Source organism: Euleptes europaea, chromosome 10 (assembly GCF_029931775.1).
Source record: "Euleptes europaea isolate rEulEur1 chromosome 10, rEulEur1.hap1, whole genome shotgun sequence".
In the NCBI taxonomy this organism is placed as follows: domain Eukaryota; kingdom Metazoa; phylum Chordata; class Lepidosauria; order Squamata; family Sphaerodactylidae; genus Euleptes; species Euleptes europaea.
The window spans coordinates 65,516,529-65,530,979 of NC_079321.1; the positions used below are offsets into that span (position 1 = coordinate 65,516,529).

General features: G+C 39.5%; 1 protein-coding gene across 2 annotated transcripts in view; it reads right to left on the reverse strand.

Annotated features, from left to right (window-relative positions):
* Positions 1-224: 224 nt before the first annotated feature.
* The window catches only part of WASF1 (WASP family member 1), a 43,091-nt gene continuing 28,864 nt past the window's right edge, over positions 225-14,451 (reverse strand). Inside the window, exons 3-8 of one of the 2 annotated variants that reach the window (XM_056856780.1) lie at positions 9,403-9,556; positions 6,404-6,521; positions 5,737-5,906; positions 4,744-4,923; positions 3,444-4,039; positions 225-831 (exon numbers count right to left, since the gene is read on the reverse strand). In XM_056856780.1, the coding sequence (XP_056712758.1) occupies positions 674-831; positions 3,444-4,039; positions 4,744-4,923; positions 5,737-5,906; positions 6,404-6,521; positions 9,403-9,556 (1,376 nt within the window). In that variant the 3' untranslated portion in view covers positions 225-673. Of the gene's footprint in view, positions 832-3,443; positions 4,040-4,743; positions 4,924-5,736; positions 5,910-6,403; positions 6,522-9,402; positions 9,557-14,451 lie in introns of both variants that reach the window. The other variant, XM_056856779.1, reaches the window with a different exon arrangement.

The window sequence follows — 14,451 nt, forward strand, 5'->3', positions numbered from 1 at the left end:
CACAGGGTGGGTAAATGGAAATCAAACTCTTAAGCAGGCAAAATAGTATCACACAATAGGTACCAGGGAAGAGGGGAGAAAAATCTCAAAACATTCAAATAAGGCCATAATTATTTAATAAAAACAACGATAAAACTCCACAAAGACCCTCATTTCTTTTTCTTCCAGTGGGTCCAGTACTGCTAGAACAGTTAGTGGAAACATAATAAGCTAGGGTACAATCCATCAAGTTTTTCTCCAGCTTGGGTTCTGTGGATATCACAGGAAATTGCAGAGCTTGATGGAGCATACCCTCTTTTCCCGTTTTTGAATCATCAACAGTGTAGTAAGGCTCATTAGTACATACAGCTGCCCTTGAAACTTCAGTTTTAATCGCCTTCATAACTTAAAATTCACAAAGTGCACAGTTAAAGATATGCCAAAAAATTTAATCTGCTACTCTACCAACAGCTGCCCATGCTTAATACTTAGTGGTTCTACTGGAACAAATTATGCTCTTTCAAAGAGCTGTATCACTGCAAAACATTTAGTTTCAAAGATGTGCTAACATTCTGTGAACCGAAAAGTAGAAAAACATGGATTATATAAAGAAAATACTAGAAATGACCAAACATTTTCAAAGAACAAGCACCACAATGGACATCAGCATTCAGTTTTGTAGTATATATCCATTCTACTCCAACCAATCAACTTCATCAAACTCCGAGTCGTCTTCAGAATCACTATATTCCACAGCAATACGACGAGACAATATGGTGGCAACATCATTCTCAACACGCTCATGTTTAGCTTCTTGTTCACGTTGCTCTTCAACTTTTCGCAACTGAATACCTAAAGAATAAGGAAAATAGTGGTAGTGTGCATGTTTTATGTGTCACACACGCAAGCACAAGCTCACTTGGTTTATTTTATATCAGTATTAGAGAATACTTTCAGGTCAAAGACCCATGGATCCCACTGCCACTTTAAAGCCTAATGGGATTATTTAAAAATACCATGAAGGCCTGCAGGATGGTTGGATGAGGTGCTCTTATCCCCCTGAGCAGCTGTTTCCGCACTTGAAAAGGTGTGTGTGGGGGAGGTGACAACTCATCCCACTAAACTGTGGGCCCCAATCAGATTTGGACCCTGACTGCTTTTTAAAATTGCCTCATTAGGCTTTAAAATAGCAGTGGCATCCACAGATTTGTATCAGGGGATGGCATTGCATATAATTTGTTCCACGAAGCACAATTACTACTGTGTTATTACAGTTAGCTTGGTATAAACAAATGTTCACTATAAGCAAGTTTTCCATGTAGCATACACATATAAGGAAGGGAACGACATCACAAGGCTGAATCCAAATTCACCTTCATCCACTGGATCAATTTTTTGCCTTACAGCATCCCACGCTGTTCCTTAGTGCACACATCCACCTAAATCCACACAAAACAGCATTTGGGGAGCACAGTGAACTGTAGCAAGGGTCAAAAAAAGAACTATCCCCGAGAATCCTTTTAAGACCCAATTATTGAAAAATATTTTTTGGGATAATTATGGAGTTAAAGTCTGAAAATAATGGGTTCAAAACATAAATTCACCCAGCTCATAACATTCAACTATACTCTGAAGTGAGCTCCCTTGCATCAGATAATAATTTTCTCATAAGTTAATAATATTGTGATTTTTTAAAAGAAAGAACGTTGCTTTTAACCTGTGTTTCTTTGGGTGGGGCAAGTGATTCAAGGCAAGGGGATTTCATCCATTACTAATTTTTAAATCTTTTCAAGTGGATGCATGTAGATTTGTCTTGTTAAAGGAATAAAAATAGCAGTTCTAAACAAGTACATTGAATTATTTACTTTTCCCTCATAAAAAGAGTTTCTTTTACTTTAAAGTGTGATGTCTTTCAACGTAAGTGGAAGTCAGGAAATAGCCACTAATACTTCTGCTAACTGAAATAACTATTCAAGGGCCTTTACTGTAAGATATGAAAGATTAACAATAATTCCAAATGCATTAGGTAATTTTAAGGAATACTATAACCCTCCTTCTGGCCTTTTCATTATCTTTTATTAGAATCCTAAATTCAACAATATAGCAATGTAACATATGGAAAACATTTTAATGCATCAGCTACCAACCCCTCTTTATTAATGCATTAAAATGTTTTCCATTTAAGAAACATTAAACATATAATTCAATTAAAACACAAACAACACCAGAAGGAGGGCCAGTAACCATTACAGGGGGTATGCCAGATGAAACAAGGAAGTCTTCACCTGCTGGCAAAAGAAACTGGTAGAGGGAGACAGATGAATCTCCCAGGCGACAGAGTTCCAAAGTATTGGTGCCATGACCAAGAAGGCACTGTCTAGCTTCAGATGGTGGGAGCAACCAAAGCAGGGCCTCCAAAGATGACTGGCTTGTACCGGTAGGTTCATATGGAAGGAGGCAATCATTAAGGAATGTTGGTGCCAGGCTTTAAAAGTCAACTTAAAAAAAGATTTTCCAGAGTTGCATGTGGGAAGAAGTTAACTGCAGCAACTCAGTTTTGGTAAAACAAGAGAACAGCTTTTTGGATCATTTTAGAGTAAGTTAATGATAGAGAGTATTTCAATGACTCTTTCAGTATATATACCAATTTTTGCTATGAAATTTACTTGGAACTGCCATTAAAAACTAGGCTTTGAGTCAGTGATACAGATTCCCACACCACCAGCTGTTTATCTAACAAAATTGTTCTCTAGTTTGCATGGAGAATACCATGCATCCCTAAAACTCTGAACAAGCCCTTAGCTCAAATGCTGGGGTTTTGCAGTGTATATACAAAGCAGAATACAAACTAACTATTATCCTTTTTAGCTTCTCTCTTTTGGTAGGTTTCAGCTGATACAGCCTTTCCTGCAACTGCTCCTTACAATCCTAGCTCCAGTTCTTTCCTGTATGTAATGTCAAAAGATTGACATAACAAAAGTCATATTACCTTGCACAACCCATGTTAAAAAGGTGGCCAAACACTATCTTCAACTCACTGATTAGTTAGACAATTTGCAGATTAGTATGGGGAAAGCCTTGAGGCAAATAACCTCAAGTATGATGGATTTATCAAGAGCTTCAGTGGTGCTACTGAATTTCTTAATCACTGGGGCTCAATTTAAATGAGATGTTTAGGAATATGTATACAGGATACTTATATAATCTCACTTACATATAATAACATGCCAAACTGTTTTCTCATGTGTACGCTTCTCTAGCTAACATTTTCATGGAATCATTTAACTTCTGAGTTCTACCAGCAGACAAGAAGCTGAACTGGAAAATAATCTATCTGGTTGTTTTACAGAATACAACTCAGTGAAGTGTCTGAAATACCCTTGCCAGAAATAATTAACAATATTAAACCTGTCAAAAGAATATTTGCATTAAATGAATAATACTGCTAATCAATGCACTGATACCTTTTCGTATTGCTTCCAGGAGGACACTTCTGGCATCACTGATGACAGGTAGTGTTGATGGGTGGCGTTTGGGTTCAGAAGCAGGAGTGACTTGAGACGGTGGGGATGGAGGCATTATTGGAACATGAGGGCCAGGAACAATGGTTGTGGGAGGGTGAGAGAGCGCTGTGACTGGTGATGAGGGTCGAATGCCAGGAGGTGGCAGTGGAGGTGGCGGCGGTGGAGGAGGAAGTCCTTGCATTTCACCTTGTGGAACTAGAACGGTTTCACACACTTGGGCAGCTCTAGTGACTGGAGGGGAGGGTTGTGCTAAAGGAGGTGCAATTGGAGGAGGAGCCGGATGAAGAACTCCAGGAGCGATCTGGAGTGGGGCTGGAGGTGGTGGAACAGCTGGAGCTTGCAAAGCAGCTGTTGGGGGAGGTGGAGGCGGTGGCACTGGAGGGGGAGGAGTGGAGGTCATCGCAGATCTTAATGAAGAAGTAGACAAAGCAGATGGAAGGGGTGGAGGCGGGGGTGGTGGTGTAGGACTCACAAACACGGGTGTTCTGCCTGTAGCAGGTGACTGAGGGCGATTTTCAATCAAACCTGAGGTGGAGCTAAAATAAAAGACATTGCAAGGGGTTACAACCAGAAGGGTGAAGATGAGCCAGTATTCATGCATAAATGGTATTCTTTTACATTTTTAATATCAGTACTAGAAATCTTTAGAATGTTAGTGCAAAAATAGACAGTAATGCTTCGGCCACTCTCCTGTAAGCTCTCACATTTCTAAACAAGCTGACAACTTCAGTGGTCTTATATAAACTTTCACCTTTTATAAATACACTGGAAAATGTTCTGTCATGTGGCCTACAGAGAGAGCTGAAAAGGAGCAACTTGGGCGATAAAACCATGCTGACAATCCTTTTGAAATACAGAATAAGTAAAACTTTAGAAATGGGACACAAATAATCTCTATATGTGCTGAACAAATGTAGTTGGCAACTACGTGTTGGAATGTGCATCATATCCAACAAATGTTCTAGTATTTCTTGAAGTCCAGGATCATTAAAATGCTAATACAAATAATTTTGTAGGCTCAAACAGGACATCTGAACTATTCTTTTCAAACAAAAGCATTCTCGAAAGTTTGAAGTCACAACAATGATACATCAAAATCCCTGGTAAATATGCATTTTGTACATTCCTGATTCTGATATGTTACTTTTCTAAAACAAAGACCTATCATGGGAATATTTTTCTTTCTGTGTATACATTTACAGCAAATATCTCATGCACTGCTAATATCAGTGTTTCATACCTGACGCACGGTGGAATGGGTTTAACATCTCCACCTCCATGCATTGGTGGGGGTGGGGGTGGCTCATGTGGTCTTACTAATACGCGTTCCTCTGCCCTATTCAGTAGTTCGGTCATCTGGCTGTATGGCAATGCAGAAAGGGAATAAGGTCCATCCATATGTTCCACATATGCCTGAGGTCTGAATAAAAACAAATCCCAAGCCCAGATTATATTAATTAATTATATTATCTCTCCTTTTACTTTCATTCCTTAAATATCTCAAAGAAATTGGCAAAAAACATTGGGTTGCTCTAATATATACCCAGCAAGAGAAGTAGTTGTAGTATGAAATGGTCAGTAATATTTGGTATATCAGTCTGTGCTAAACTATGCTAACATAGAAAAAAACAATAATAAGTAAATTGTGACAGGTTCAGTATTTCAAATCCAAAATACAATGTAATGATGATTCTACAGCTCTGAAACAGCAATGGCAAAGGAACATACTGAAGGAAGCAAGAAGAAGCTGATCAACACAGGAGGAATTACAGATGCAGCAGGTGGTGTGGGAAGGTCCAACGGGCCCATCTCAGGCATACGTGGGCAAGGAGCAACCCATTTGGACCTTGGAGAGGCTCCCCCAAAGGTGCATCCAGTGATAACCACCAACAGGGAAGGGTAATAGGGATTGGTGAAAGTGGAGCTTGAAAAGCCATAGACTGAATCAGGGAAAACGTGTGAAAAAAACTAGTAGGTTATGAAGAGACGCAGAACCGGGTTTGGCACGTGACAATGCTCTTTTAATACTGTATCTGTGGGATAAAACAATTCAAAATATGGCTTAAAACTTCATTTTAACCCTAGGAAAAGCTTTAAATATCTTTCCAGAAAGTGACTCATCATTACGGTTTTATAATTGTGATATACAAACAAGAACCTTAGGCTATGCCACATATGCACAATGATCAGCTATTAAAAAAAGATGGGACCAAAAAAACCCCCAAAAGAACACCTTGTCTCAAAATGTGACGCAGGGCCATTAGCAACTTCAATGTGCTTATGTAAGAGACTCGCATCATCTTCAGCAAGTTCTGGACCCTGGGCTAGCTTCTGCCACTCTCTCCGTCTGTCATGGGGAGCCCGCGGCACTTTTTCCGGTTCATGAGGACGATCTAAATTCTTCTGCTAAAAAAGAACACAAAGACAAACTGGCAACTGAAACAGTTATGTTCAGAAAACTACAGTGAGGTCTGCCATACCACAAGACAAAAATCTTAATTATAACAGAAGCATAATTCAAGATACAGAACAGTGCTTATCAGTACAATTTCATAACACACAAACACAGGTTTACAATGTTCTATAATTATTATGTTAACTGCCCATATTGAAGAAAAGGTGTTCTACAGAGTCTATGTTTAATCTCTTCCATCTCCTGCTAGGCAAGAAATCATACAGGGGGCTGGGAAAGGCCTCTTCCTGAAACTCTGGAGTACTGTAGCCAGTCAGGGTTGACAGCGGAGGGCTAGTATAAAGCAGCTTCTTAAATTTAAGAAGCATTTTATTCCTAAAGATGTACAGTTGCATGACAGAAAAGATTTCAAAATTAACTCTATTAAGTGTTCAAACTTTCTGAATAAAAGAACAACCTTCAAGGTCACAATCAAGAAGCATAATACCTTCTGCTTTCTTTTTTCTTTTCTTTTGTCTTCTGTATCTTGCAACATCTTCTCTTTCCAAAGATCAAAGAAATATGAAGGATTGGTGTAAAACTTCAAACCCTCTTTTCCATCATCTCTATGGTTCAAGAAAATATTAAATGACTAAATACAAGGGTTATCTATCAACATTTTATTGGTAAATAGACTTGGCTTCCTTGGAAAGCATATAGCAGCAAACAGATTGTAGGTCTTGCACCTCCAAATGAAGGAAGGATATTTCTTTAACAGCAAAGGCTGCATTAGACCAAGAGATTGCTACAAATTCCCCAAATGACAGCACAGCCATGGTAATTACTTATTGTGCATAATTTAATAGTGCCTTATCATAAGGGCCAGTGGATGCCTATTTCAATTTCTAAGAAAATGCCATCTACAATAAAGCACCTCTCAGGAAAACAAGTAAAAACTAGACGTTAATGATGAAATCATGACAAGGCATATTGCAAAGTGCAGGATCTGGAAGAAATCTTTAAGCCACTGTCTACATTCTTCATATCTGTTTTTCCATGGGCTTATAAATCCATTTGAAAATAGCACTCCTCATGATGCCCACTGCATCCAAGTTTTTTAATTGGACATGTTTGAAGAGGAGCTTGAAGGATGGACAGGGCTATGAATGCTATTCCAAACAGACAGAGCAATTATTCTTTATTCCCCCTGAAATGTAACATTATACTTTCTTCCCAGAATAACATATAAAACATAATCACAGCCAAACACCAAGTTCTACAACCTAAAGAAGCTGCTAGCCATGGAAGCCAAGGTTGGTTTATGGTAATTCTGGGGCCATGGGAAAAAGGGCTACTACCTGGCAGTGAATATTACCTTTCCCTAGCTTTAACAGCCATTGGCTATTCATCTACCATTTCACACTTTTAAAAGGGGGGAGGATATGAAAAAAAAATTTTTTGACACTATAGAGATAAAAGTTGTCACATCTCTCACGCAATTCACTGATCTACTTGACAGCAGATAACGCAGTATCCGCTTCTCAGAAAGTGTCATTAGCTGTTTTATCCAGGGAGTAATATACTTATTTTGTGTAGTATTATTTTGTGAACATACTAAAACAATGTGGGCTTGGGAGTCTATTTCATCTGGATAAAATGGGCATTTGGGTTCTTCTGCAATAATGTTATTGAACCTCCCTTGCATATTGGCTGAGTCTAAGGCATTTCACCTTGTCAATAAGAACGTTTGTATAAATTTATGGATTTCTAACCAGCGGAAATAGTCTGGCAAGGAAAAAGTTCTGTTAAAAGGTATCTGGAAAAAGCGAGGTAAACATTTACGATTTGTGCCTTTAAACACTAACACTAAGGACCAATCCTCATTTAAGATCTTGTTTTGTAATTGTTTACAGCTTGCTTTCCAAATACTATTCCTTGCAGCTTTCAATCACTCTATTGGAAGGGGAAATCTTTTGTCTAACCTACTAGTCCAGGTGGACACAGTGATATTTGAGATGCACTGTAAATTAGCATAAAGTTTACTAATGATACAGTGGTAACAGTAATGTGTCACTGCCATTTCTTCACTGAGCAGCCACGCTTGATACAAATGAAGCTGGAGTGTGGGGAATAATGGAGAGGTGTGAAAGAATGTACTCTGTAAAAAGCTGCAGCATGAGAGACAGGAAAACCAAGAGAGTTTGTTGTAAGGCAAAGAACTATTCTCTAATTATATGATATGCTGGCAAGAAAGACAGGAATAGTGTTTGATTTCTAAGAGATTCAGGCTCAGGCCTGTTTTGAGCTACACCATCTATCATGAAGAGATGAATTACAGCTGTGATGAAGAAAATGATCTCTGCATATTCTCAAAGACACTTTTCTACAATTATCCAAGACTCAGACCAAGGCTATATTCTAACATAAATAAAACACTGGAAAGTATGGAATTCTCTTTGTAGTTTGGATTGAGTTTTCATTTCTGGGGTTAAAAGAACAAGGTAAAAGAAAATACATGCTACAAGACCACACACCTGCAAGAGATATATTTCCTACTTATTTAAATCCTAGGAACCAAAGCCAGCCACTAGCACAAGCACACGTGCTTGCTCCAGTGAAGCAGACAATTACACACTCGCAATGAGTCTCTTAATGAAGAACAAAAGTTACCACAAGGCAGGTACCTTGAATGTTCAAACAAATATAACCCTAGAGTAACTATTTAACCTAGTGACCACTGGAAACAAAATCCATAACAGTTAAGTCACAAGGATCTGATTCTGTCACTCCTGATAATTAATCCACTTCTAAAATTAGACTAGGAGCCCCGTGGCGCAGAGTGGTAAGCTGCAGTAATGCAGACCAAAGCTCTGCTCACGACCTGAGTTCGATCCCGACAGAAGTCGGTTTCAGGTAGCCGGCTCAAGGTTGACTCAGCTTTCCATTCTTCCGAGGTTGGTAAAATGAGTACCCAGCTTGCTGGGGGTAAAGGGAAGATGACTGGCAAACCACCCCGTAAACAAAGTCTGCCTAGAAAATATAAGGATGTGACATCACCCCCATGGGTCAAGAATGACCTGGTGCTTGCACAGGGGACCGTTACCTTAAAATTAGACTCTTTCATTGATTAGAGCTACTTTTAGAAAGGGATTAGAGCTGTAGTAGAATTGAACAATCCAGAGAACAGGGCACCTTCATAATGGAACAGGATTGTAGTCCACTGCAATAATTATTCTAGGTATCATCTTACTTTTAGTGCACTGTCTTCTACCTTCCTAATTCCATTAATCCTTGTCTAGGCCGTCAGGGTTCACATTGCTTAGTAATTCTGTAATACCAGTCCAATTGCATTGTTCACTGGATGACTATGCTTTATGACTGCATTTTTTTAATTTTGTATTCTGCATCGAGTCTCAGCAAGAAAGGTGGGAGACAAATAAATACTCAAAGATTCATTAATGACCATTGCAAAATATAAAACACTTCATTTTTTCCCCCCACACTTACCTGTAAGGTGTAAGTATGTTGAGTGGAGGAGGCTGTTCACATATATCATAAGTCTCTTGCAGTGGAATTGGAAGAGTCTTACGGTCAAAGAGCTGCTGATCTTGAGTAGTGGAGCTTCTGAAAGCTTTCCTCATTGTTATATCCTGTAATGAGACTGAAAGGGACATTAACATTTAGATGACCAGTGTTACAGATGATGTTGGGGAAGAAAAAGGACTTTGGAAAATTGCTTTACCGTAGGAAAAAAATTGTACACAGAAATTGTTGGTCTGGTTAAGACCAAGATTGAAAGAGATCTTGGGGTTATAGTGAATAGTTCAATGAAAATGTTGACCCAGTGAGTGGCAGCAGTGAAAAGGGCAAACTCAATATTAAGGGGTTATTAGGAAAGGGACTGAGAATAATATGGCAAATATTGTAATTCCCTTGTATAGAGCCATGGTGCAACTTCATTTGGAATACTACGTACAGTTCTGGTTGCCAGATCTCTAAAAGGATATTGCAGAGCTGAAGAAAGTATAGAAGAAAGCAAACAATACAATCAAGGGGTTGGGACACTTTTCCTACAAGGAAAGGCTGGAGGGTTTGGGATTTTGTAGTTTAGAAAAAAAGAAAGCTAAGGGGGGACATGATAGAGATATATTAAATTATGCATGGGATACAGAAAGGGAGCTTTTTCTCCCTCTCCCATAATACTGGAACTTAAGGGGACCCAATGACGTTGATGGCAGTAGGTACTGGACAGATAAAAAGGTTTACTTCTTTATTCAACAAGTAATTAAATTGTGGAATTCACTGCCAGTGGAGGTAGTGATGGCCACATACATAGATGGCTTTAAAAGGGGGTTAGATAGATTCATGGAGGATAGGTCTATCAATGGCTACTAGCCATGGCTAGTAAAGGGAACCTCCACAGGAACCTCCACATTCAGAGCCAGTAAACTGCTGAATGCTAGGAAGCAACATCAGGGGAAGGCTTTGGCCTATGTGCCCTGGTTTTTTGGCCCTCCAGGGTAGCTGGTTGGCTGCTGTGTGAAACAGCATGCTAGACTAGATGGATCACTGGACTGATCCAGCAGGGCTCTTCTTAGGTTCTTATAGTTAACCAGCTTACTTAAAACAATAAATAACAATTAAAATGTTAAAAATTATGAACATGCAAACTAGAAAATGCTATGACACTCAGGATTTAAATACTGATATACAAATTTCAAATAAGAGCAATAACTATTACTGCTAATACAGCTATTAACAAGAACAGTAAGCCTGGAGAAAAGGCAAGGTAGGGCCAATGGGCTTTAATATCTGTTGAAGCATGCACTATAGCAGTTTCTATCTGGCAGTAATCCCAGTTTTGCAAAGTAGCCTTGACTGCCCAGTATATTAATTTTATGCAATATTTTATTCTATATTAGCACATAAGATTCATTCTCTTTCAGGGTCTCTACTCCACAATTCTCTACTCTACAACAGAAAAAAGATTTCATTGAGCAGAAAACTCAACTGTGGAATGTCTTCTGCTTATCACAATTCATGAAAAGTATCTTTCCCGGGTGGGACCTTGGGACACTTTTTGTTCCGTTATCAGATATATTTTACATGACTAGTGCATTTACAAGCTATTTTTAGATTATTTTTACTATATTTAATATCTGTTTTTGAGATTTCTTCCCTCTGAAAGCCTTCTGAACTTACTTTACTTTATCCCTTAGAAGCTCTTTGATCCACTGATCTTGAGCAGCATAGTTTTAAATCTATTGTTTGGGGGATATAAGGGCTGAGAGTTCTGAACTTACAGTGCAAACCCATGCAGAGTTACTCCAGTCTAAGCAAACTGATTTCAATGATCTTAGAATGGAGTAACTCTGCATAGTATTGCACTGTAGATGCTCAAAAACATTCTTGAAGACTGTATAATACTATAAGCCACAGACAAGACTGAAATAATATAGTGGGAAACAGCATTGGTCTGCCACAATACAATATGGCCTATGTTAAAATAGATGGGCCTTTCTATTGGGTCTCCTCTAACACTGCAAGTGGGAAAAGAGGGATTTAGGCTTCCCTCCTGCACTGTTTTCACCACTGGAAACAAGTGCAGGCGAGCCCATTTGCCCCTTCATTGGGCTCAACAGCCGGAAAATCCAGAAGAGCCCACCCCCCACCACCACAATGTTTGGAGCAACATGGAGCAACTGAGTGGTTTTTTTAAAATTAATTTTTCATGAATTAACATTAAGAACAATACAAAACTTTACAGTACAAAACAATACAATACAAAAAGTACAATACAAATTCTTTTCCTTTTTTCCATTCTTTATGCTTGTGGACCAACAGGTCATAAGCACAATAACATCCTCTAATCCAAGGGTGGGGAACGTCAGGCCCGTGGGCCGTATAAGGCCCGCAAAATCATTTGGTCTGGCCCTTCGTGGGTCCTGGCAGATCTCTAGCTCAGAAGGATCTAAGACTGGCAATCCACCCCCTCCTGCGGACAGGAATAGCCTCTATTCAAGGCGGATGTGAGCTTGTTTTGCCGAGAAAAGGAACCTTCTTTCCCCCTTGCAGAAGAGTCATTAGCTATGGAGCTGCTAGGACCACCCAAGAAACTGTGTTAACCCTTTCCCACCCGGCCCGTGGAGAAATGTATTCCCTCTGTACTACAAGAGGGCTGGGGGCGGAAGTGGCGGCAATGGAGGGATTAAAGGGGGCAGGGCCAGAATGCATGGGGGCGAGTTCTTAGCTAGTGTATCCTCATTTCATCCCTGCAGGTGATGGTAGCAGGAGCCGGCTGTAGAATCTGGCCCCAACAATGCGGAGCAGGAGCAACTCCGGCATGCGGCTGGATGGCTATGCCCGTCTGGTGCAACAGACCATCCTGTGCTACCAGGTGGGCGAATGCGCCACCGGTTCGATGCCTGCCTGTTTGCCTGTATGGGGGTTTTCTGGGCAGCTGCCTGCTTGGGGCTTGGTCGGTACCCCCTCTCCCTTCTGGTTCTTTCCCCTCTAAGTCCTGCAAAAGACGCGTAGGGTGGGAAAGTGCCGGATCGGGGCATTACTGGACTGGGTTCCTTCGCCTACAAGCCCGGAGCAGCTTGTTGCTCACTCCGTCTTGTGTTTGCTGCCCTGCCTGAATCTCTTGGGCCCAGCTGGGGACAGCAGAGGCTAATTTTTAAGTTGATAATTTTGTATGGCCCACGAATTATGTTATAAATATCCAAATGGCCCTTGGCAGAAAAAAGGTTCCCTAGGTTAGTCTGGGTGAATCTATACTGTTTCTCATCTTCCAACTTTTAAACAATTTTATTAATGATAGAATATAAAAAGAAAGTTAACCACATTTTAGCCTTATTATTACTAATGCATAGATCATTATACTCTTCAAACTATCTTAACATGTCTATTATATATGGTAAATAAAGCATATCCTAATGATAAAAATTAGCTTTAGTTGTTTCATCATTCATTTTTTGGGTGTTAATTCTATTCTAATAAAAATCAGAAAAATTAGTTAAATTTCCTGCATTTTATTCATTATTACTGCCACTTTGCAAATTCATAAGCTTATCTACACCTCAATGCCATCTCTATAGCTATTTAAAAACTATTTGACATTTAATTACACAGTTTAAGAGCCAATCATAATACAATTTCCAATTTTTCTCGAACTCTTCCATGGGTCTTTTATTCACAAGATTCGTCAGCTTGGCCATCACTGCATATTCTGCTGGTTTGTCTAGCCAGTCTTCTGTTCTAGGTACTTCTTCCAACTTCCATTTGATGGCAATGACCACCCTTGCAGCAGTAATCTGAAGACTTCCACATTTTTGCCAAATAGTGGTGGTAGAATTCGTAATAACATAGTTTTAGGAACCAAAGGAAAATTAATCTTCAAGATTTTTGGATTTCCCTGTGTACTTCAATCCAGATTTTTTTTATCTTCTTACAAGACCACCATGTGTGAATAAAGGTTCCATCTGCCTCTCTGCATTTCCAGCAATGTCCATTAGAACTCTTATTCATCTTACTGATATCCTTGGGAGTGATATACCATTGAAAAAACAGTTTATACCAATTCTCTCTCAGGCTCTGACTTGCAGTGAATTTTATCGCTTTAGTCCAGAGATGCTCCCATTGTTGCATAGATATTTCTTCTCCAAAATTCTGCATCCACTTGACCATACATGGTTTTACTTGTTCTGTTTCTGTTTTGTATTTCAATAACAGTTTGTATATATTTGCCCAAAAGATGGTCTTTACTTTTCTCAATCAACTTTTCAAAATTGGTAAATTCTCTAAATTTGCCTTCTGTATAACAGTTTTTTCTTATTCTCAAGACCAGCTAGGAATACGTTAGCCAATCTGTTTTTCTCTCTTTTTATTGTATCCCAGTTTTTAATTTGTCCACCTGTATAGATCATGTCTTGGTATGTTATATAATCCAGAAGTTTCCTTTCTGCTATATTGTAATATGCTTCAACTGGAGACATTAACGGTGATGGGCTAGGTTAAAAGAAGATAAAGATCCCCCGCGCAAGCACCGGGTCATTCCTGACCCATGGAGTGACATCACATCCCAATTTTTCCTAGGCAGACTTTGTTTATGGGGTGGTTTGCCAGTGCCTTTCCACAGTCATCTTCCCTTTACCCCCTGCAAGCTGGGTACTCATTTTACCGACCTCGGAAGGCTGGAAGGCTGAGTCAACCTTGAGCCAGCTACATGAAACCAACTTCTGTCGGGATTGAACTCAGGTCGTGAGCAGAGCTTGGAATGCAGTAGTGCATTTTACCACTCTGCGCAACAGGCCTCCTGTAATGGGCTAAGCCTCCTTTTATTTTTCATTCATGATTTCATTAAGCCATCCTTAATTGTATGTTTAGTAGAGTATCCAGTGCCTTTTGTTGTCTTCCAAAGTTGATAATGCAATACTTCTTTCATTTCACCCCTCTCCAGTTTTAGCAGGCTCTGATTTGGAATTTTTATCCTTTCTGTAATCCAGACTAGATCAGCCGCTTGATAATAAAGTTTCTAATTTGTAAGGCCACTCC